Source organism: Barbus barbus, assembly GCF_936440315.1.
Source record: "Barbus barbus genome assembly, chromosome: 49".
Classification (NCBI taxonomy): domain Eukaryota; kingdom Metazoa; phylum Chordata; class Actinopteri; order Cypriniformes; family Cyprinidae; genus Barbus; species Barbus barbus.
Window position 1 is genome coordinate 16222007 of NC_136727.1, and position 23643 is coordinate 16245649.

At 36.3% G+C, this 23643-nt stretch overlaps 1 protein-coding gene across 2 annotated transcripts; it reads right to left on the reverse strand.

Annotated features, from left to right (window-relative positions):
* Positions 1-15: 15 nt before the first annotated feature.
* Positions 16-22490, reverse strand: LOC306867403 (V-set domain-containing T-cell activation inhibitor 1-like). Of its 2 annotated transcripts, XM_079413037.1 has the most exons (5): positions 22313-22490; positions 18598-18716; positions 2543-2589; positions 2110-2436; positions 99-1419 (listed from the first exon to the last, which is right to left on the reverse strand). In XM_079413037.1, the coding sequence occupies exons 2-5, from the start codon at positions 18630-18632 to the stop codon at positions 1337-1339; spliced, it is 492 nt and encodes a 163-aa protein (XP_079269163.1). In that variant the 5' UTR covers positions 18633-18716; positions 22313-22490; the 3' UTR covers positions 99-1336. The 2 variants fall into 2 exon arrangements, with proteins under 2 accessions (XP_079269164.1, XP_079269163.1); XM_079413038.1 differs by lacking the exon at positions 18598-18716 and having other exon boundaries at positions 16-1419; positions 22313-22472.
* Between the last annotated feature and the right edge of the window lie 1153 nt (positions 22491-23643).

Below are 23643 nucleotides of genomic sequence, written 5' to 3' on the forward strand. Positions count from 1 at the left end.
GATGATCAGGACCCCGAGACAAAACAGAGTGTTTATTATACCACTAATTATATGGACACATACCAAATAAATATGCGTGAAACATTAAATATTTATTTGAAGTTTTATTAGCTTATTTGTAGGTCAGCTTACAATTCCTGCTAAGAAAAGTGACAGTGCAAAATCTATACCTGAGAAACAAATCACTGCAAAATATTCAAATATTCATTGTGTGCAAATGTAGCTTTATGGAAGAAAAAAAGCACAACCTCACATGTCAAAAATCAAACTAACTCTTAAATTCCCCATCAAAATAAAATATAATAAATTACTAAACTCAAAATATAACCAGTGTTGTGCAAGTTACTTCCAAACTGTAATACATTACAGATGACTTGTTACTGTTATTTAAAGTATTTCCTTACCGTACAATATTACTGTCTCAGAATTGTAATGCGTTACATGACTCCTGTATTACTTTTGAGTTACTTTCACCAAAATAACCACCACTTAACATTCTAAAACGACAAAATGTACTAGAGCCCTGCTTTAATGGCAAAGTGTTTATATTCAGTTCCGGCTTTTTATTAAGTTCATTTAGAAAAAAACGTCTGGAGCATTTGTTGTTCATTAAATAAGTTTTTTCTTTCTTAAAGTAACGACCAAGCGGCCAGCGGCAGACCAGCAGGCTGATCATAGCTTATGTTTGATCAATTTGGCCTTCTCAAATCATCAGGACTTGCCTAAAATAAAATCTATAGATATACTAAAACAGTTCAAGCATATAGCAATGTTTAAACGTTTGATAAATGTGCGCTGCATCAGTAGTTTGTGCGGAGAGTGGAAGATAAAGTGCAGGACATGGAGGCACCAGTGCAATTTACAATTTTTCTTTTCAATGGAAATAATTTTTGCTCATAAAGGTAAGAGTAATACATCATTCGTAACTGTAAAGAGTCTACTTTTATTTTTGTGCATTCACAATATCAACAAAACATTGTGCTTTTATCAGGAGCGCTTCAAAAAAATGAACCGAAAGTCAGTGAATACATGCCTAACAGACATGATAAATATATCTATAGAAAGCTTTAAATTACTTCTTAACAAAATAAATAAAAACTATTTAATATAATCGTTATCCGTGAAGATGCACTTCTCTCTAAAGGCGCGTCTAACGAGGAGATGGCAAATCCTTACTATGTCCCCGCAGACACATTCATGGTAATTACTTTTGCTGGTGCTGCAAGCTTTATTGCATGTATTTGAAGCAGAACTCTTCAGCTGTGCTGACGGTTCACTGCTGTTATGCACTACTACATACATTAGTATATGCACAGCTCACACACCTCATTCCAGGTCAAATATACAGCAGGGTATGGAACAGAATTAAAAACGAAACGGTCCTCTCTGCTCTTGTTGCTGCTCCATGGCTTCCTTCATCTGTAAGACAACAACAAAAAAATGTTTCAATAAAAATCTTTTTATTTTCAACTTTTTAACCCTCTAAACCTGACATTTCAAATCCTTTCACATCAACATTTCAGGCGTTCCAAAGCCTCTAAATGGAAAAACCTGCTGTACACACTCTACATAATGATAATGATACATAATAATAATTATTTTTATCAAGTTAAAGGTCTTTTAGTACAATTGTAAAAACGTCAACCATCAGGCAACTTCACATAATAGCTTCATTTAAGCATAAATGCAATAAAACCTGTTTTAACCTTTGCTCATGTTGTTCATTTTAATTGTAATTAAAATGTGTTTTGTTTTATTGACCACAATATTGTTGTTCATAATTGTTGAGAGGGGAACTTCTGATTAATTTTGTAAATGGCAGAAACTTAAGCATCCAGAGGAAAACAAATCTAACAAAAAAAGCAAGAACCACGACCTGAAGGTGGATGTTTTTACAGTTATACTAAGACGTTTACTTGAATAAACTATCATTATAGGCATGTAGTAGACTGTGTACATCAGGTTTGTCAGTTAGAGGCCTTAGAAATTTGATATGATGGGCTTTATAGGGTTAAACAGTCATTAACAAAATGTATTAATGTTGGAAATGTTTAAATAAATACAAACTTGTTTAAAAAAAAAAAAAAATGTTTATCATATTTCACATACCTGTGACCAAAAGCTGTGTGCTTGGATTTTGATGTGCCTTCGTGATGTAGCAGACATACTTTCCGGCATCATTATATTGAAGGTTGTTGAGTTTGAGCGAGAAGTTTCCTTTCATGTACTCATTAGGGAAGCTTTCAGCTCTGTTCTTGTATGCCGGGTCCTGCTTCTCCACCGATCCTTTACCCTCAAATATGTCATAAACATTTAGGCTGCTATTATGTCTCCAATAAACCGTTATATCTTCTTGTTTAAGGTGACTGTCAATAGAAGAACAGGGCAAGACAGCAGAGCCTCTGACTTTACCCTCAACAGTGACCTGCAGACATGCTGAAAATGAGAGACAATCCTTTGAAAATCATTTAAAAATAATAATTTCTGGTACTGATAAAAATATTTGGACACTGACACATCCAATTGAAATGGCTACACTCACCTTTGTTGACTAATACTGCAAACACACAGATACAGAAGAAGCAGCACCTGTAAAAAGCACGTTATATATGTATATACATCAACAACAACATGACTAAAATGACAAAAGTGACTAAAATAACAAAAGTGTTTGCACCAGGTAGACACTGCACTGGACACGTTCTCCGCTATTTGAACCATTACAACATTGAGAGAAATAAAAGCAGATGTTCATATTAACAACTTCTTTAACTTGAGCAAACGCTGCTAATACACACACATTTGTTAATGAAATGAAAAATGCATGTTTTTAAGCTAGTGAATAAAAGGAAACGATCCACCCGCATGCCTTTGCTCAATGACAATATTATCCTGGGGGCCACGCAAGATGGCGTCATGTTAACATGCTCGTACCTGTAGTTCGTGAGTTAGTGAGCAAAGCTCAGTTTGACTTCATCGTTATGTGCACTGAATGACGATGTGCCAAACTCTGTTCTTTTGACTGCGAGTATTTCTGTGATTTAGCGAAGTTAAAGTTTGGAAGTCGCGCGCAAATTACCATGTTGGTTACGTGACAAATTTGCACAAAACTAGTTGTCAAACTATTATTATTATTATACGCCAGCGATTAATTTGTATATGTGTACTCTCTGTTGCCTCGAGAATGAGTTAACTGTAATTCGAACATATATAAGATGTAAAATGATATGTGGAAAGCAATAATTGACTTTGCCAGAAAGTATTTAGGTTTAGGTCAGGTGGTTTTGTTATGTACTCTGTGAAACATACAGTAAGTTTACTGGCAGACACCCGCTTAATTTGCCCCTAGTAAATTAAATATTACAAATTGACCCTATAATCTCAGTTAGTATGTTCTTTTGTTTTCATCTTGCTTCTCCGCAATTAGATAACTGGGACATTTTCCAATTTTTAACACAATTATAAGCCCTACAAATAGAGGGCGTACTCCATAACCACTGATCTCTATAGCATATATTTTTGTTCTTTGTTATACACTCACCTAAAGGATTATTAGGAACACCTGTTCAATTTCTCATTAATGCAATTATCTAATCAACCAATCACATGGCAGTTGCTTCAATGCATTTAGGGGTGTGGTCCTGGTCAAGACAATCTCCTGAACTCCAAACTGAATGTCAGAATGGGAAAGAAAGGTGATTTAAGCAATTTTGAGCGTGGCATGGTTGTTGGTGCCAGACGGGCCGGTCTGAGTATTTCACAATCTGCTCAGTTACTGGGATTTTCATGCACAACCATTTCTAGGGTTTACAAAGAATGGTGTGAAAAAGGAAAAACACCCAGTATGCGGCAGTCCTGTGGCGAAAATGCCTTGTTGATGCTAGAGGTCAGAGGAGAATGGGCCGACTGATTCAAGCTGATAGAAGAGCAACTTTGACTGAAATAACCACTCGTTACAACCGAGGTATGCAGCAAAGCATTTGTGAAGCCACAACACGCACAACCTTGAGGCGGATGGGCTACAACAGCAGAAGACCCCACCGGGTACCACTCATCTCCACTACAAATAGGAAAAAGAGGCTACAATTTGCACGAGCTCACCAAAATTGGACGGTTGAAGACTGGAAAAATGTTGCCTGGTCTGATGAGTCTCGATTTCTGTTGAGACATTCAGATGGTAGAGTCAGAATTTGGCGTAAACAGAATGAGAACATGGATCCATCATGCCTTGTTACCACTGTGCAGGCTGGTGGTGGTGGTGTAATGGTGTGGGGGATGTTTTCTTGGCACACTTTAGGCCCCTTAGTGCCAATTGGGCATCGTTTAAATGCCACGGCCTACCTGAGCATTGTTTCTGACCATGTCCATCCCTTTATGACCACAATGTACCCATCCTCTGATGGCTACTTCCAGCAGGATAATGCACCATGTCACAAAGCTCGAATCATTTCAAATTGGTTTCTTGAACATGACAATGAGTTCACTGTACTAAAATGGCCCCCACAGTCACCAGATCTCAACCCAATAGAGCATCTTTGGGATGTGGTGGAACGGGAGCTTCGTGCCCTGGATGTGCATCCCACAAATCTCCATCAACTGCAAGATGCTATCCTATCAATATGGGCCAACATTTCTAAAGAATGCTCTCAGCACCTTGTTGAATCAATGCCACGTAGAATTAAGGCAGTTCTGAAGGCGAAAGGGGGTCAAACACAGTATTAGTATGGTGTTCCTAATAATCCTTTTGGTGAGTGTAGATCAGTGAATGTAATCAAATGTACCCATTGTACAATATTGAGCATTCTGTAATTTTACCATACACTGTCTACATTGTCAGGTTAATGGCCACCGATGATTTTCCTGATCCAGCTGCAGAAGATGGAAAGGAATTAGAACTTGACCTCGATGAAATGATGGCTGATTTGCAAGAGTTACAGGTAGGAAACGATCTGTCAAACTGTTTAATAACAATGACACTGTTCTTATTGTGTAGGCAATTTTTTCTAGTTACAAGGTTATTCTTATCATTATGGCTAGGAGGAGATCACAACCTAAACAGAAAAAGAAAGACGTTCCAAGGATCAGATGGAAAAAAGAGACACAAATGGTCTCTTGTTATATTCAAAAAGAGAAGCCAAACAAGGAAAAGGAGGCAAGTGATAATATCAATATTTTATTTTCTCTCCTGGTCTCACAAATCTTATAGAGGCTTATCACTACTGTATATTATGTACAGGTAAATCCAGAGCTTCAGTGGTCCATTCATTAACAAGCAATCAAACTTTCATTGATCCTGGTAAGCCAGTTGTGTTACTTTAGTAGGAAAAAAGAAGAACATTTCAAATGTACAAGAATGGTTTAACCAACACATGCTTGTAATTTGTTCTAGTAACTACAAGTGCCGCTGAGTCTTCGCTGAATTATGTTTCTTCAGATACCGGCGCCCATGCACAGCGTGCTATTGGTAAGTTACAAAAGACCTACATTTTGTCAGGAGCTCCCTTATCATTTTAGTACAATTAGATTATAAACATTTTTGTTTCCTTGTATACCGCTTTTGTTTTTCAAGATACAGTTACAGCAGCTCCATGATGCTCTTTTCTCTGAGAAAAGCATGTCTGCATCTCACAACTGGACTTTAAGACAAATGGTGTCTGAAAACCATTGGATAGCAGCTAGACAAACGCTCTTGGATTGTTCGCTCGCCTCAGACAGGGTAGATTGCCTAACTTGTGATCACTGCAGAGTGAAAGCAGCAGTGATACGGTGCAAGGACTGTTTGCTAAAACCACATTACTGCGACAGCTGTGACGTGTCAACTCACCAGCACCTTGTTTTGCATAACAGGGAGTGTTTTTTAGATCATTTCTTTAAACCTCCATCAAGTATTGTCAAAGACGTCAGTGGCCAACAAACAATATGTGAGCAAGGTAAGCAACAGTTACTTATGAAAACATAAGTGTAAGTAATACATTAGTGTTAATATGTTTTAATTTTCTTTAGCATGTTTGTTACCCATCAAAGAGACTCAAAATGTTTGTGATTGTGAGCCTCAGAACATGTCTGTAAGTGCTGGTCGATTAGTACAGCTCATCAACATAAATGGTATGTACTCCAAAAAATTTAATCATTTATTTAATCCAATTTTTATTATTATTATTCAAGGTTGTCATTGTATGTTATTTGGATTGCACTGTAGGTCACTATGCATTACATGCCACAAATCCTGGAAACCTGAACTGCAGGACCTTATCCGAAGTGATTACTGGCCAGGCTCAATTGCATTTCAAACTGTATATCAGATTGACCTGTTCACATCTTTTGAGCATTTTAAAGTCACTGCACCAGGCCTCTCTAGACAAGCGTTTGTAAAGATGTTAGAGCATAGGTCACGGACATATAGAGTAGAGTAGAGGAGCAGCCTTATTTTGATGGAGTATTCATTGCCAAGAATGAAGATGTGGCAGCATTTGTCAGTGTCATTCAGCAAAAGACCAACCCAGTAAGCTTCCATAATTGTATTAGTATTTTTGTTGTTTAACTTAAAGATTACACTTTACTGATATTGGTTTGTTTATTACAGGTACAAGGACGAGGCACATGTGGAAGATGGGCTACATGGGCTGCTGCAAGGGAGACCTCAAAGAAATCAAGCAGTAAATTGGATGAGGAAGGGTTGGAGGTGGCGGTTTGCAGACACAACATCTTGCTTAAAGGCCTGAACATGCAAAAGGGTGAAATATTTGCTTATCCAATGTTTTTGCAAAAAGAAGTTGTGTCAAAAACAAACTGCAGATTCTTCTGCACCGACATCATGTGCCGATATTGGCCCTACTTGCAAAAATTCGCAAAGGTAGTTCAATGCATGCAGCAGTTAAAAGAGATGAAGCCTTTTCTTTCTATTATGCACGCAAAAGAACACTCTACCAGCTGTGAGGTAACTTTCTGTTTTAAATAACTTAAAAATGGTGCAAGGCCTTCAATCTTGCCTTGTCTGTTTGTCTGACAATGCCAGTTTGTTTTATAGGTCCAGTGGAGTGGTAAAAATCAAACCGGAGCAGGCACTACAGTAGAAGAGGAAGTTGAACAAGTTAACAGTTTTTTATCACGTGTTGCTCTTACAACAAAATATATGAGTAAGGCAGGTAAGTGTCATATGCACACAGCATATTTTTGTAATCCATAGATTGAGACAGTGACAAGAAAAATCATAAGCAATTGAAGTAATTATGTTTATACTGTATATGTAAATACCATTCTATTCATAAATTGCTTAAGATTGAAATATTCAGGCATATATGTGTATGCATATATGTATGTGTAATCAGACAAATCATTTGCGTGTCGACATGGTTGACAGCTGTTAATGCACAATCACCATTTTAGATCAACTAACTGTAATACTGTATAAGATTTCCGTTCAAACTGAAAGACTAAATCTAGGCTAAACACTGTCGGTTTTTCATTCACTTTGTAGCGCTTAAACTGGCAGTGTATACACTTACTTGCTAGCAACCCATCAAAATAAAAACTTGCTGATTTATGTTTGAAAATGTTGAAAATTCATATAAAAAAGTGAATGTGTAAATATTAGCATTGTATTTTTAAGTGTACTATAAAATAATTGTATTTTTATTTAATACACATTTTATATTGTAAAATATAATGGTATTATCACACTTTATTATTTTGTTTATTTTATTTTAAAAATAAAGCAAACTCAATAAAGAGCATTAATATTAATACTATTATGAATTGTTTTATTATTTATAGTTATATTTAATGGGTCACACTATGTGCAGTGTGAGCACCAAACCAAATCTCCAGGTGCTCTCATGAGAACCAGAACCAAAATAATTATGTCCACCCATATATACACGTATATATGTGTGTGTGTGTGTGTTCTCATTTAGCATGAGTGGATATGATCACACTTCATGCCAAAGGATGGAATAAGCAAAAGAAGAAAAACTTGCACGCGTACTCAACGGTACATCAATGTACTGCACCTTTAATATGGCGTTGTTTTAAGTCATACATTGGAGATACATTTCTTTTTATACAGTCTTATCCAGTTAAGTGTATTATCTCACCAAAGACAGTGCAAAAGATGAAGGAAGCCAAAGAAGATATGGAGGCTGTTAAGGCAATCTTGGGCAGATCTAATGAAGAGCTGCAGCAATGTTAAGCAATGGGCAGCTCAAGGTGCATGCTCAGCTTTGCTTTCCATCTTTGTATAGTTTCATTAGAAATGAAAAATGATTATTGTTTATTAGGCATTCATTTGAAATATTTTAAAACTTAAAAGACTGTTCTTGCTTAGTTAAAGTAGTAATGAACTTTTGAATGCCCTGATTCAGTGGTCTGATGTGCTTTTTTGAACAGTTTCCGATGGCAACAGATGATCCAGTGGGTTTGCAGCGTCTGATTGAAGGGCTGTATTTAGGAATTCAGCAGAAAAAGAGAGATTTGTATCGCACTACAGGTAAATAAAATGCTTTAAATATCCAATTTTTCTTATTTAGATCATCATAATAATTTCTATTGCTCATAAAGGGGTGTTATAATTACTAGCTCTGTCAATTTTTCATTGGTATATGACCCAGATCGCAACAAGCAGCGCAATAAAATCAGACGACGAATAGTCGAAGAGAAGAAGTTATCTGACGCAATATGTCAGTAAAATTCTATTGTGACATGTTCAACCAAAGCCTTGAATTCCGCTGATGAATTGCTTGCTGCAGAAACACCTATCTGGCCATGCGAACGTGGTATGACATTTACATTTATTCATTTAGCTGACGCTTTTATCCAAAGCGACTTACAATTGCTATATATGTCAGAGGTCGCACGCCTCTGGAGCAACTAGGGGTTAAGTGTCTTGTCAGGGACACATTGGTGTCTCACAGTGGATTCGAACCCGGGTCTCTCACACCAAAGGCATGTGTCTTATCCACTGCGCCATCACCACCCCTATACCATGACCTAAACTTTTTATGTAAGATATTTATTTAGCATCACAAAGCTACAAGTTACCAAGCTCACTTTCGGTTTCAGTTGATGATGCATCATTGGGCCTGAAAAAGACGTTATAAAGACTCCAGGAAGAAGAAACTATACTTGTTGAAGCATTGAAAAGGCACTGGAGTCATATCTGCAGAACTATCAAAAATGTAAACGAACAGACTGATGCATTGTCAGATGGCCTAGCCACCAAGAGTAAGTGCTTTTGTTTTCTCAGAAGTCATTGATCATTAAATTTGAATAATTGTGCTTCTCTTTGGGGGGTTCTAATAAATAATTTTGACTGGCTTGGCAAATTTAGTGTATTGATATACATTACTAGGTTGCCTTCTAAGTGGACCCTTTTCACAGATTGTGATGATGCTTTTCGACAGTTTTTTAACATTTCATTTCTAATAAGTTTATAACATTTTTATTTGAAAAGAATTTAAAACACCTTTTGTAATGCTATACGTTGTGTTATATTACCTTGGCAGTAAATGACAAAAAGAAAAAACAATTAAGGCTGCTGCTAGGGTGTTTCTAAAACAACAGCTGATAGGGTGATGGAAAATGTGACACATTTCTCTCTTCTGACCATCGTAATTAATCTCTCTTTATTTCTCCCCTCTTTTGGAATGTCATGGAAACGCTATCGCTAAATACAAATATGCTATAGAATTCTACCTAACTATGATTACTTCTGCTTCTGTGAACCCTGGAAATATGAAAAGCAGCCATACTTGAGATTTCCTATATAATTTATAATGCCTCAATGTATTATTGTTATTCATTATTGTACCATTTTTGTGGTTCTAATTTTTAAAAAATGTATTCATTTTTTAAGCCTATTCATCAGGACTTTCAGAGCAAGCGTACTGTGGCCTGCTCTGTGTTCTTCGAAGGCAGCTGCATGAATGTAAGACAGAAAAGGAAAGGGTGAAAGAAACATACCACCAAATAGTGACTGGATGGGATAGTTTGGCTGTCCTTGAAGAGGATACTGACTGCTATGAAAGCCTATCTACAGATTCATATGATTCCGTTGACGAAGACATGTAAATATTTCTATTCCTATTTTTTTAATGATCTTTTTTTTTTTTTTTTTTTTAACCCGAAGGCCTACCTACATCACAGTATACAACAATGTAGATCGCACTTCTAACAAAACAGATGGTGTCCAATCCCATTCCTGGAGGGCCGGTGTCCTGCAGAGTTTAGCTCCAGCTTGCCTCAACACACCTGCATAGAAGTTTCTAGTATGCCTAGTTAGAGCTTGAGTAGCTGCTTCAGTTAATTGGGGTTGGAGCTAGACTCTGCAGGGCAATGGCCCTCCAGGAGCAGGATTGGACACCCCTGCCGTACTATATGTATTAAAAAAGCTGAAGAAATGTTTAACTCTTCTTGTGTAAAATAGGCCTAAACACTCAAATGTGAATACCTTTTTAAACCTAAATTAATTATTTTACATGAGAAATGTACTATGTGGCTTCTAGACGCTTACTGTACAGAACATTGTACTCAAAAGTTAACTTAAAATGAGGTACTTCAGAATTAATTAGTATGTAGTGAAATGTATATAATGCAATTTAATTTCATATGTAATTCTGTTCCTGAATGCTGACTGTTCAATAAATGTGTTTTATATATGAAAAAGCACAGGCTTACACTAAAGACCTTTTTTTCTTATACTGTGCACTGCAACTCGTGGCATATTTTCAAAGCTCAGGATCATATTTTGACCAATTCTGTCAGAAAGTTGCTAGTATTAAAAGGGATCCTGAACTCGAAGCTCCCAATGCTGATCTTGAAGAAGCTGCCAAGGCTGAACAAGTCATTGAGAGGTTCAACCCTTTGCACGTAATGTTGAACACATTTACTTGTAATTGATTTGCTTTAAAGAATGTATCCTAATTTTATGTGCTTTGGTTAACTTTCCTTAAAGTCCTTGCTCTCAAATATTTTGGTCACAGATCATTTTTAACACTAAACATGACACTCAACTTAACGTCTAAATGTGTATATATTAAAACAACAACAATATTTTATTTTCTCGTTGTTTCAGCTGAAAAGGAAGACCAGAGGGAAGTCTGACAAACTCTTGTCAAACCAGCCTTTTTTTGTGGAGGGGGATGAATTTGTCCATCTTGTGCATTTAGAAAAAGGTGCAAAGGCAAGCATTTCCAACGGTATGTCTGTGTTGGTCTCAGCACCTTGACTGAACATTACTGCAATTACATTTTGCACAGAATTTAAGTTTCCCCACAAAAAGTGTCAAAATTCATACAATTTACCAAGTCAGCAAATTCAAATGTTATTTAACAAGTGTACTCATACCAGTCATGTTGGGAATGAGGAATGAACATGACCATCTTGTGCCCAAACAGAAAAGACAGAAAGCTGAAAAGGTGCATATTTCCATTATTATGTCTATATTCAAACAATATATGTAGTACAACATTTTATGTTTATCTCTCAAAAGACTATTGAAGTCAGCAGTTATCATTTTTCACATAAATCTTTTTATAGCTCCTAGAATGAGCAAATCAGCTGTGCCATCATCTTTTGAATTTGGGCAGGAAATGACTGAATATGGGGAGTACTGACACCTGAATCTGTATTCACCAAAACTATTTTTCTGTAGTTATCGTTGACTTATTATTTAGTCTTATTGTTTGAATGAAGCCAGGTGATGAAGAAATAGGCACTTTATATATGTACTGAAGATTTTAACACTTTACTGATTTATGACTGCTTATGATTTCATTTTATACTTGTACAGGAAAAATTACACCAAGGGGTAGAAGTGGTAGCTGTTACTGAAAATCAATTCTCAGGTCAGTCTTCATGCACTTGGTCAGTTTGCATGGACCTGAGATCAGAGACTTCTGAAACCATCAGTTATCCTCTGCAAAGACTGCATTCCCAAACAGCTGTACTGTGACAACTCAGATGTTATGGTAAGTCCAGAACAACTGTTATAAATAATATATATTTCTTGTTGATTTACCATACCCTAAATCATTTTTTTTTCGTATGTTAGGACTTCATCCACTGGTTGAGAATAAGCTACACTGCATCAGTGGTGCTGATGAACCATTTTAGCTGCTTCAAGTTCCTCTGTGTTCACATCACCGGGGACCTCACATGGCCCATCCACGCTTATGCGTCTTTTCTTCCTCAGACAGTGGAGGAAGTTCAGTTTGAGCTCCAAAACCCAAATCATTTTATGCATGCACTGTGGTGAACATCCCGATTGGTTGCAACACTGTCTGGTGTAGGAACAGCACCACCCTCAACTGAAAAGCACTGCACAGAGTGGTACAATCTGCACAGAACATTGTTGGAGGTGAGCTTCCCTCCCTCCAAGACATCTACACCAGGTGGTGTTTGAGGAGAGCATCAAAGACTCCAGCCACCCATGCTGTGGATGGTCATACCATCAGGCAGACATCGCAGTGTCATAACCTACACCAGCAGGGTTCTTATTTCCACAGCCCATTTGACTGCTGAACTCGTACTGGTAACACCACACACAGCATATTCTACCCCATCAACCTCATGCAGTGCACATTATCAGTTACATCATTTACACATGTGACTCTGGCTCGCTATTATTCTATCTACACCCTTACATTTGCCTTGGACTAATGCATATCATACTGCACTGTAAAGATACATGTATACTGTGATTATTGTTCATTTGTTTTCATTTCATCCTCTGTGTATAGTACAATATTGTACCATATACTGTTTTATACCTGTATTGAGTGCCTTACTCTATGTATATTGTTAATTCTATATATACACTCACCTAAAGGATTATTAGGAACACCTGTTCAATTTCTCATTAATGCAATTATCTAATCAACCAATCACATGGCAGTTGCTTCAATGCATTTAGGGGTGTGGTCCTGGTCAAGACAATCTCCTGAACTCCAAACTGAATGTCAGAATGGGAAAGAAAGGTGATTTAAGCAATTTTGAGCGTGGCATGGTTGTTGGAGCCAGACGGGCCGGTCTGAGTATTTCACAATCTGCTCAGTTACTGGGATTTTCACACACAACCATTTCTAGGGTTTACAAAGAAAGGTGTGAAAAGGAAAAACATCCAGTATGCGGCAGTCCTGTGGGCGAAAATGCCTTGTTGATGCTAGAGGTCAGAGGAGAATGGGCCGACTGATTCAAGCTGATAGAAGAGCAACTTTGACTGAAATAACCACTCGTTACAACCGAGGTATGCAGCAAAGCATTTGTGAAGCCACAACACGCACAACCTTGAGGCGGATGGGCTACAACAGCAGAAGACCCCACCGGGTACCACTCATCTCCACTACAAATAGGAAAAAGAGGCTACAATTTGCACGAGCTCACCAAAATTGGATGGTTGAAGACTGGAAAAATGTTGCCTGGTCTGATGAGTCTGGATTTCTGTTGAGACATTCAGATGGTAGAGTCAGAATTTGGCGTAAACAGAATGAGAACATGGATCCATCATGCCTTGTTACCACTGTGCAGGCTGGTGGTGGTGGTGTAATGGTGTGGGGGATGATTTCTTGGCACACTTTAGGCCCCTTAGTGCCAATTGGGAATCGTTTAAATGCCACGGCCTACCTGAGCATTGTTTCTGACCATGTCCATCCCTTTATGACCACCATGTACCCATCCTCTGATGGCTACTTCCAGCAGGATAATGCACCATGTCACAAAGCTCGAATCATTTCAAATTGGTTTCTTGAACATGACAATGAGTTCACTATACTAAAATGGCCCCCACAGTCACCAGATCTCAACCCAATAGAGCATCTTTGGGATGTGGTGGAACGGGAGCTTCGTGCCCTGGATGTGCATCCCACAAATCTCCATCAACTGCAAGATGCTATCCTATCAATATGGGCCAACATTTCTAAAGAATGCTCTCAGCACCTTGTTGAATCAATGCCACGTAGAATTAAGGCAGTTCTGAAGGCGAAAGGGGGTCAAACACAGTATTAGTATGGTGTTCCTAATAATCCTTTAGGTGAGTGTATATAACAACTTAAAAGATTGGTTAATTGGAAACAAATATGTAACTTAGAAATATGTAACGGAAAACCCCTATAAAACAACATAGTGTAATATTCTAAATAAATACATAAATCAATAAAGCAATCAAAAAATCAAGATGATATTTTACAAACCAGGAGCTGCAAGCTGCAATCTTAAAATGATTAAGAATAATATTTGACATTATTAACCTTAACATTTAATAATAAACATATAACAGTATATACAATGCTAAGTGTGTGTACCTGAGTGGCATGCTGGTATGAAAAAGCATGACTAATCAAATTATGCATGTGGATTACTGAGCAATATGACTAAAAGCAGCAAAACAGATGTTTGTGATGTAAGCTCTATAATAAGCATCATAAAATACATAACATATTTATTTTATTTAGTTGTGTATCAAATTTACCAAAAAATCTATAATTATATCTCTAATTTTAAACTAGATTTAAAAATACCTGAAAAAGAAAAACAGAACAAACATTTGAAATTTGCCTTTATTTTTGCTCTTATGATGACAGCAGTGTGATTCACACTTTAAACTGCAACAAACCAGCCATTAGAATTTTACTAACAATAATAGAAATAATAGTAGTCAAGGAGATGAATGGGTGAAAGCATCAACCTTTAGAATCAATATAATAATTGAACTTTAACTGTTTTAGCTGAAATAACATCAGTGAACATTTTCAGTTGATAATAACAACCCACCAATCCACTATCTCAACAAATTAGAATACTTCATAAGACCATATGAAAAGTATGAAAGTATGGAACATATGTTCATATACTGTATATGTACTCAATACTTGGTAGGGGCTTCTTTTGCTTTAATTACTGACTCAATTCGGCGTGGCATGGAGGTGATCAGTTTGTGGCACTGCTGAGGTGGTATGGAAGCCCAGGTTGCTTTGACAGAGGCCTTCAGCTCATCTGCATTTTTTGGTCTCTTGTTTCTCATTTTCCTCTTGACAATACCCCATAGATTCTCTATAGGATTCAAGTCTGGTGAGTTTGCTGGCCAGTCAAGCACAGTAACACCATGGTCATTTAACCAACTTTTGGTGCTTTCGGCAGTGTGGGCAGGTACCAAATCCTGCTGGAAAATGAAATCAGCATCTTTAAAAAGCTGGCCAGCAGAAGGAAGCATGAAGTGCTCCAAAATTTCTTGGTAAACGGGTGCAGTGACATTGGTTTTCAAAAAACACAATGGACCAACACCAGCAGATGACATGGCACCCCAAATCATCACAGACTGTGGAAACTTAACACTGGACTTCATGCAACTTGGGCTATGAGCCTCTCCACCCTTCCTCCAGACTCTAGGACCTTGGTTTACAAATGAAATACAAAACAGTCCAGTTCTTCTTCTCCTTAGCCCAGGTAAGACGCCTCTGACGTTGTCTGTGGTTCTGGAGTGGCTTAACAAGAGGAATACGACAACTGTAGCCAAATTCCTTGACACGTCTGTGTATGGTGGCTCTTGATGCCTTGACCCCAGCCTCAGTCCATTCCTTGTGAAGTTCACCCAAATTCTTGAATCGATTTAGCTTGACAATCATCATAAGGCTGCGGTTCTCTCAGTTGGTTGTGCATATTTTTCTTCCACACCTTTTCCTTCCACTCAACTCTCTGTTAACATGCTTTGTTTTTGTTAAATCATTAAGAAATTATAAACGATTCCTTTGTAAAACTGATACATTGCCCAGTCTAGTGCATAATTAAAAATAAACACAAACACAGCCTACAATAAATGACTGTATGAAAGTATTATAAAATTATTAAATGTAAAAAAAATGCAAGAAAACCAACTTTTTAAAACTGCTTCATAAACAGTCTTTAACCTCTGAAGGAGCAACACGGTCTCCAAAAGATGGTCATCTCCTAAAATGGCATCGGCCAATAAGTTCTTCCCAATAAGGTGTATGGGAAGGAGGTCAAGGGCAGACAACTTATCAAGCTGAAATGAAAATAATAATTCAATAATAATAAATTAACTAACACAAATCTTAATACAAAATGCAACAAGAAATAAGGTTGACCAATGTTAATACATCAGTCTAAAGATAACGGGCACTGCACATCATCTATGAAAAATGACTTTTTATGTCATTTAAATTGTTCATGAAAATCATTCTTTTACCTTTCACATTAAAGGTGACTGTTTACAATAAAATGGTTTTATGAATTATTTATGAATTTAAGAAAAAATTTACCTGCTTGTGTTTTATGAGTAAGGTCCACTGTCTCCATTACAGTGTTACTTATGTAGCATGTTACTCTCATGTAACATCTAACATATTTCACTTTTTTAAAATTATATTAATATGATTAAATTATTAAGTAATAATAACTGTCATTGTCACTTGTCATTTTAAGTTAAGTTAAACACTTACCAAACAATGACTGCTGTTGACAACTACAGTTTTTTTTGGATGGAACCAATCAGATTTTGTTCATTTAAATTTTTCCCTTCTTTTCTGTAATTTTGCCTTGTATGGTTGACCAGTCTTACATGCAGGACATGTTTTGAAGGCCACATTTATAATGACTTTACAACATGCACATGTCTTTTTTGTGCTCCCGGGCATTCCTGGAGAGAGAGAGAAAAAAAAAAAGAAAGAAATTGCAGTAGTATAATACAGTATGGTATTTTATAATATAGTACATTTTACTTATTCCAGTCAGCCACAGTAAAACAACCAAATAAATCTACAATTTCTATAGGATTTGTAAGGGTAGTAAGAGTTGTATACAGGGCTATTCTATTTATTAATGCGAGGAGATTTCTGCTTGTAAAATGGCTTTATGTCATTCCAATAAAATCAATAGCAGAAATTCCAATAATCTGATTAAATTAATATGTTGTAGTATTTACTTGACCACTTTTTTTTTGATGACACGAAACTGGAAATGTTAAAGGGTGATAATCCAAAACTTGTCAAAAAGACATTCTCTTTATATTTAAAACTAAACATAGGCCTACCTACCGTAAATCCTTCCAATCTGCTGCCTTAAAAATAATGATAGTAAAATATAAATGTAAATGTAATTACAAAACCTAAGAGTTAAAATTACACGTGTAGATTAAAGGTGTAATCTGAACACTATTTACGACAAGACGTTTTCCCACTGTCACGGTGCACACACGAGGGAGGAACAGGAACACGCAGACGAGGGTGTAACTCAAACAATAAACTTTACTTCAGACATCAGGACAGGACATGGCAGGACAAGGCAAAGCAGACACGGACATCACACACCGGGGTTAACGAGTAGACCAGACGAAGTCAAATTGAACAGACAGGACTATAAATAAACAGGTAAATCATAGATAATGAGACGAACACGGCTGGACAAGAATTAACTAATGATAACATTTAACAAGGACAGGAAACAAACCAAAGATGGGCACAAGAGGCGGGAACACATGAGAGACACACAGAGGACTGACACCCACCCAGCGTGAGCTGTTACGTCAAATGCTGCAAACTTACAAAATAAAAGTCAATGTTGAGCTTTATAAAATAATATTAACAATACTACTCTTCAAAATTCAAAACTTTTTTTCAAAATACTAAAGCATACGAGTTTCAATTATTGATCCAGTTCTCCGACAAATGATGCATACGTCATCGTCCAAATTCATTGATTGCCATGCTCTTTTAATTTTAATTATTTTAATACCTGATTAACACCATAAAGTAATAAATCTCAAAATCAATTTGAATAAAATTATAATAATATAATAATAATATCTCGCTGTCGAAATGTTCTCCTGTAGTCCATATCAAATTGTATCTACTGTTTTAATGTCACTTAAAAAGGTCAGAATAGTCATAACTATTACATATAAAAAAAAATAACATGAAAAAAAGCACTTTAAAAACTTTAAAGTTCTTGTAAATCTCATATCAAAACCCTTTATATGAGGGCTTTTATTTTTATAATGCAACATCAGACTAGCCTGATTTTGGGTGAGTGTCAATGTGAGAAGGGCTACTATCAATCTGAAGTGAAACTAGTCTGTGGTAACAGGGACTTTCCTTTTTAGAGCTATCTGAAATGCCAAGCAAAACAGGTTGGATATGAGATTTTGGAGGGCTTTTATTTTGTAATTCAACATCAGTTATTTTGATATCATTTTGTTTGAACCAAGTGTGTCTGACTCGTCCGTAAAAGTGAAGCTGCGGGCTCTTTGATCGCCCCCTGGTGGCTGGCTGCAGTACAGGTGATAAACCCCGCCCTCTCCATGTAAACCAATCGGACTTGAGTCATAACAAAAAATACAATTTTAAAATATGATTTTGGTCATTTAAGGTAGTTGTTATCACGCTGATGTATGTTCAATTGTTCGTTTTTGTGGTAAGTTTGATTTTAGCTAGTAATTTGATGCTTTTCGGAGTGGCGGCTGGCTTGACCGCAGTTTAATATTCAATATATTAATACATATTCGATGTACAGTTAACTCATTCTCGGTAGTGAGACCCAAGATCTGGGTATACATAGGAGAAAATACATATTAAATACATATTCTTGACGTACCTCGGAGAAGTGCGATCCATCTTGAAGAGACGCATGTCCTTGGCTCCTCAAAACTTCGGAAGTAATAAGTTAATACAAACGTTTTGTTTGCGGAGTAACGTTAGACCGAGCACAGGCACCTGAATCGGGGAAAAATTGAAACCATTCAGCGCCTCTAGTGGACATTTCATCAGAAAAGTGCAGTGAATTGTACCTGGAGAAACGTATTTCAGGTTCTGCAGAAATGTATGCATAGTCACGTATTTCCAATGAGCCTGGGTTGCAAATCTTGCATTGATTTATGGCTAATCTCTGCTTCTTTGATTTCATCTTTGACGTCTGTCTCTTGTAGTCCTTCACCACTAACTGATCATTGTGGTATTGATTTAATATTGAAGCCAAAATATTCTAGAACCTTTAACCCTGGCTACTGGAAATTAAACTGTTCCCTGCTTATTAGTGATTCTTACTGCTCAGATATATATAAAAATAATCAACAATATCAAAACAAGGGCAGATATATCTCCTATAGCCAAATGAGCTCCTTAAATTTGAGTGCAGAAAATTTTCAGTTTATTTTTAGTAAAAAACTCTCCTCTGAAAAGAAAAATAAATATGTAGTTTTACTTAAAAATATTTCTGATCTTTTAAATAAACAGCTCTCAGAAGACGATCAATACAGGCCATCTTCTTTACAAGAGGAACTCAATTCCTTGTATCTTGAAAAAGCAAAGGGAGCTTTTGAAAGATCTAGAGCCAAATGGCTTGACCCTATCTGGAAAAACAACATGGACGAAAAAGGTCAATTCACTCCCCTCAAATTGATGGCTCTATTTCCTCTTGTAAAACTCAGATGTCTCAATTTGTTTTTAATTTTTTATCAAAAATGATATTCTTCTGCGTCTTGCGGCTGATTCTTTTTTTGATAATGTAACTCCCTTTATTCCTCAAATTTCGGAACATAATCACTTTGTGATAAGCCACTTACAATGAAAGAACTGGATGATGTAATATCAAAGTCCCCTGTAAATAAATCTCCTGGCCCTGATGGCCTACCTTTTGAATTTTATAGAGTTTTCTGGGATCACATTAAGGATTTGCTTTTTGAGGCTTTAAAGGCATGCATAGATGAAGGAGAACTAACCACCACTATGAAACAAGGTTTAATTGTTATTAATTCAAAAGCCAAATAAAGACACTTTTAATTTAGATAACTGGAGACCTATATCTCTCCTTAATATAGATTATAAGATTCTGGTAGCCGTGTATGCAAATGTCTACAAAAACAATGTCTACAAGAAGTAATGTCAGAAACACAGTCTGGTTTTATGAAAAATCAACATATCTCCAATAACATTTGCCTCATTTTAGATTTACTAGATTATTCTGATTTGGTTAGTAATGATGCCCTTATTCCTTTTTGTTTTTTTAAGCATTTGACACTGTTGAACAATTTTGGGTTTGGTAATAATTTTATTTGTGTTATTAAAACTTTATACAATGATATTAATAGCTGTGTTTCTCTTTCCAATGGCACTTCTCCAAGATGTTATGTTAGCAGAGGTATTAGACAGGGATGTCCCATTTCTCCCTTTTTTTTTTTTTTTTTTTTACTCGCTGCAGAATTATTGAATCTATATGTAGTTAACTGCACTGGTATCAAAGGAATTCAAATTGGAGAAGAAGAATTAATCACAAGTCAATTGGCCGATGATACATGCATTTTTTTAAAGAATCAATGTCAAGTAAATTTGATAATTCAAAGTCAAATTTTTTTTCCAAAGCCTCTGGATTGGTAGTTAATACTAAAAAGTGAAATAATGTTTATCCATGATTCTGATGTGACCTCTGTTGATGGAATTTTAGTAGAGGATGTTGTTAAATATCTTGGTATTTATATCTGTAAATCAGCCCAAGAAAGAATCTCTTTGAATTTTCATCATAAATTAGATTCTGCCAAACGTATATTCAGCTTGTGGTTACAAAGAGATATTACGATTTATGGCAGAATTTTGTTATCTAAGGCTGAAAGTATTTCACGCTTTATTTCTAACACTTGTAAATCTATTGACTCTCTTAATTTTAAATTCATATGGAAAAATCAGTAGAAAATCCCTAACACAGCCATATTCAAAGGGAGGGTTGAATGTCTTAGATTTTTTTTACCCTAAACCAATTTTTTTAAATAAACTGGCTAAAAAAATGTTTGAAGGGGAAATCAGTTTGGTTTTGGATTCCTAATATGATTTAAGAGATTTGGAAATTTACAATATTTGCTTTCTTGTGATTTTAAGTCCACAAGGCTCTCTATGAACCTTTCAAACTTCCATAAGCAAGCTTTAGACTCATGGAAGCTGATAATATTTTCCCCTTCATATTATTTGGAATAATCCGTATGTTTTACCAGCTCGGAAATCTGTTTTCTTCCCTGATTGGTTCTCCAAGGGCATTGTGTTTATATCATATTTAATAAGCAACAGTGGTGATTTTTATGCTTATGTTGATTTTCTTAATAAATACGGGATAAATACTTCAAAACGGGACTATACTATTCTTATAAATTCCTCCTAAGTTGGTATTTTTAACGAAGTCTTATAAAATATATTGTAATCTTTGTTTAATTATCCTTCGTTTATTTATTCAAGGGGTTAATATTATGGATAATAAGTGTACAAATTTTTTTTGAGAAACTTTGTTACTGCTAATAATGCTTCATCTTTTAAAGCTTATAGAAAGTGGTTGGCACTTTATCCAAATGTTAATTTTCAGAAAGTATGGACAGTGCCAAATAAATGTTTGTTTAACAATAAAATAAAAGTTCATTTTAAAATGATCCATCATTATTACCCCTGCAACAAATATTTGAGTAAATTTGTACAAAAGCTTTCTCCACACAAGAAGAGGAAGAATCTCTTTCACATTTATTCTATTTATTTACTAAACAATTCAAATTCAAATTTCAGCATCTTTACTTCTTGTATTCTTTCGACTATGTAACATTTCTGCGGTTAAGGTTCTCTTTCATTCTGTGGTTTCTGACAGTAGGGAGCTAGAGGATGCTCTGGATTTTATTTGTATGATGGGAAAATTCCACATTCTTGCACATAATTGTAAAGTTTTCTCCTCTGATTTACTCTTTCTTTACTCATCACTTCAAAAAAAAAATCTCCTCTAATAAAAAAGCCTTAAGAACATACAGCCAAGTATGGTGACCCATACTCGGAATTCATCCTCTGCATTGATCCCATCCTAAGTGCACACGCACACACACACAGAGCAGTGGGCAGCCAGTTGGAAAAAACCCCTGTCAACTGCAGCAATGTGGTGCAATGACATAGCACAAAACTGTACTGCGTTCAAAAAGCCTTTATATATATTACAGTATTACAACTTTTCAGTGTACAATACAGGCCACTGTTGTAAAATAATCTTCTCTATAGTAGTTTAGAATTCATTACAGTACAAAATGTAAGCAAACACAATCACGCTTCAGTGTATTACAACCGGAGTGAGTACAAGGACACAATAGCATGGCCTATAGCCACAGAAGGGCAGTCTAAAATTAGAGATGCAAGAGAGAAGCAGCTATTTTTGTTGTTGGTGTTTAAACGAACTATTCAAATGAACAAACAACATAATACAAGTAATATTGATCATTTGCAGAAATGGTCGGAGCAGTGATAAAGGAAAACAACAATCTGATAAAGGAAAACAAATACATAATACTCGCCTATACCTGGTTCTCATGGTGCAAACTCTCACGCAGGTAGCAGAATCATATGGAAATCCTTGTTTTTGTTCAGAATTTGAGAGGACGGACAGTCTCCACCTGCCGCCAGTCCCGGTTTAGAAATAGCATACACCAGCACATGGTCAGGCTCTTCTGCTGACCATGTACAGCTCAATCTTCCTGTGTAGGTCATTTGTGCTATATATATATATAGGTAGAGACTCTCACAGAAACATCTCCTCCCTCATTCTTATCATAAGCTGAGAAACTAAATAATTGCAACACTGTAAATAATGATAGTGGAATTAGCAATCAGTTTCATGTTATTAAAGAACATCATTTTATATGCAGAGTCTGGTAATCCCAGGAAAGTACCCAGACACTAGGCTAACTGTACATTTAAATGCTGACAAATCAACACTATTGTAACCGTTTAGGCAGCTATGCTAATCTCTTATACGACATTGTAATGGTATTCTCGATAATCAGCATCTTACCTTCATAGCCATGAACACATTTTTAAAGTCTTATAAAATGTTAAAGCCTTTATTCTCTCAACTCTATGCAGTAAAATCCACATTATTAAAGGTTCACTTTTCACGACATGAAGAAATGTAGCAAAACGTATCTCGGCGAAAAATAAAGACTTTTTAAGATGAAAATGAAATTACCGTTATAACCGAGAGATGCAGTAGACCAGGGGTTTTCAACCTTTTAGGACATGCGCCCCCCCAAGTTTGTCTAATTTCACTCGCGCCCCCCAACACCTGCTCCTAATAGTGTGCCTATTAATGGATGTGTGTGGTTGGTTAGTAAAGGATATCTTTTCCAACCATATATAAACCTCTCACTCTCACATCCATGCTGCTCAAATTTTAATTAATAATAATTTGGGCTCCCACATGATCAGTGGATTTACAGAAAATTTCAGCTCTGCTGATTTTTTCTGTATATACTGTCTAATGACAAGAGATGAATTTATCTTCAACCCTCTCACAGTTGTCACTCATCCTGCTGGTTATAAATAGCCTGTGCAGTTCTTGGAAAGACAGTGACCATGCATCAGGGCATTAAAGGTGACAGTGTTTTCAACAAACTTGTCTGTCAGCCTGGATTACCGCCCTGCCTAGCACACGATTTGTTCGAGGGTGTTGTTGATTATGATCTAGCGATGTGCTAGCAGTATCTAATTAAAACCAAAATGTGGTTCACTTATGACTCACTAAATGATAGACTCAGATCCTTTCCTGGTGAATGTAGAAACAAGCCAAACGCTTTACTCAACATAGAGTGCTTTCACATCTGTAGTTCGGTTCATTTGGTCCGGACCAAAGGCA

Excerpts from the sequence above, each read along its gene's own strand:
- LOC306867403 (XM_079413037.1), bottom strand. The coding sequence starts at position 18,632 with ATGCGTCTCTTCAAGATGGATCGCACTTCTCCGAG. Across the intron at positions 2,590-18,597 it reads ATGGATCGCACTTCTCCGAG|GTGCTGCTTCTTCTGTATCT; the intron begins GTACGTCAAGAA and ends TGCTTTTTACAG. Across the intron at positions 2,437-2,542 it reads TGCAGTATTAGTCAACAAAG|CATGTCTGCAGGTCACTGTT; the intron begins GTGAGTGTAGCC and ends TCTCATTTTCAG.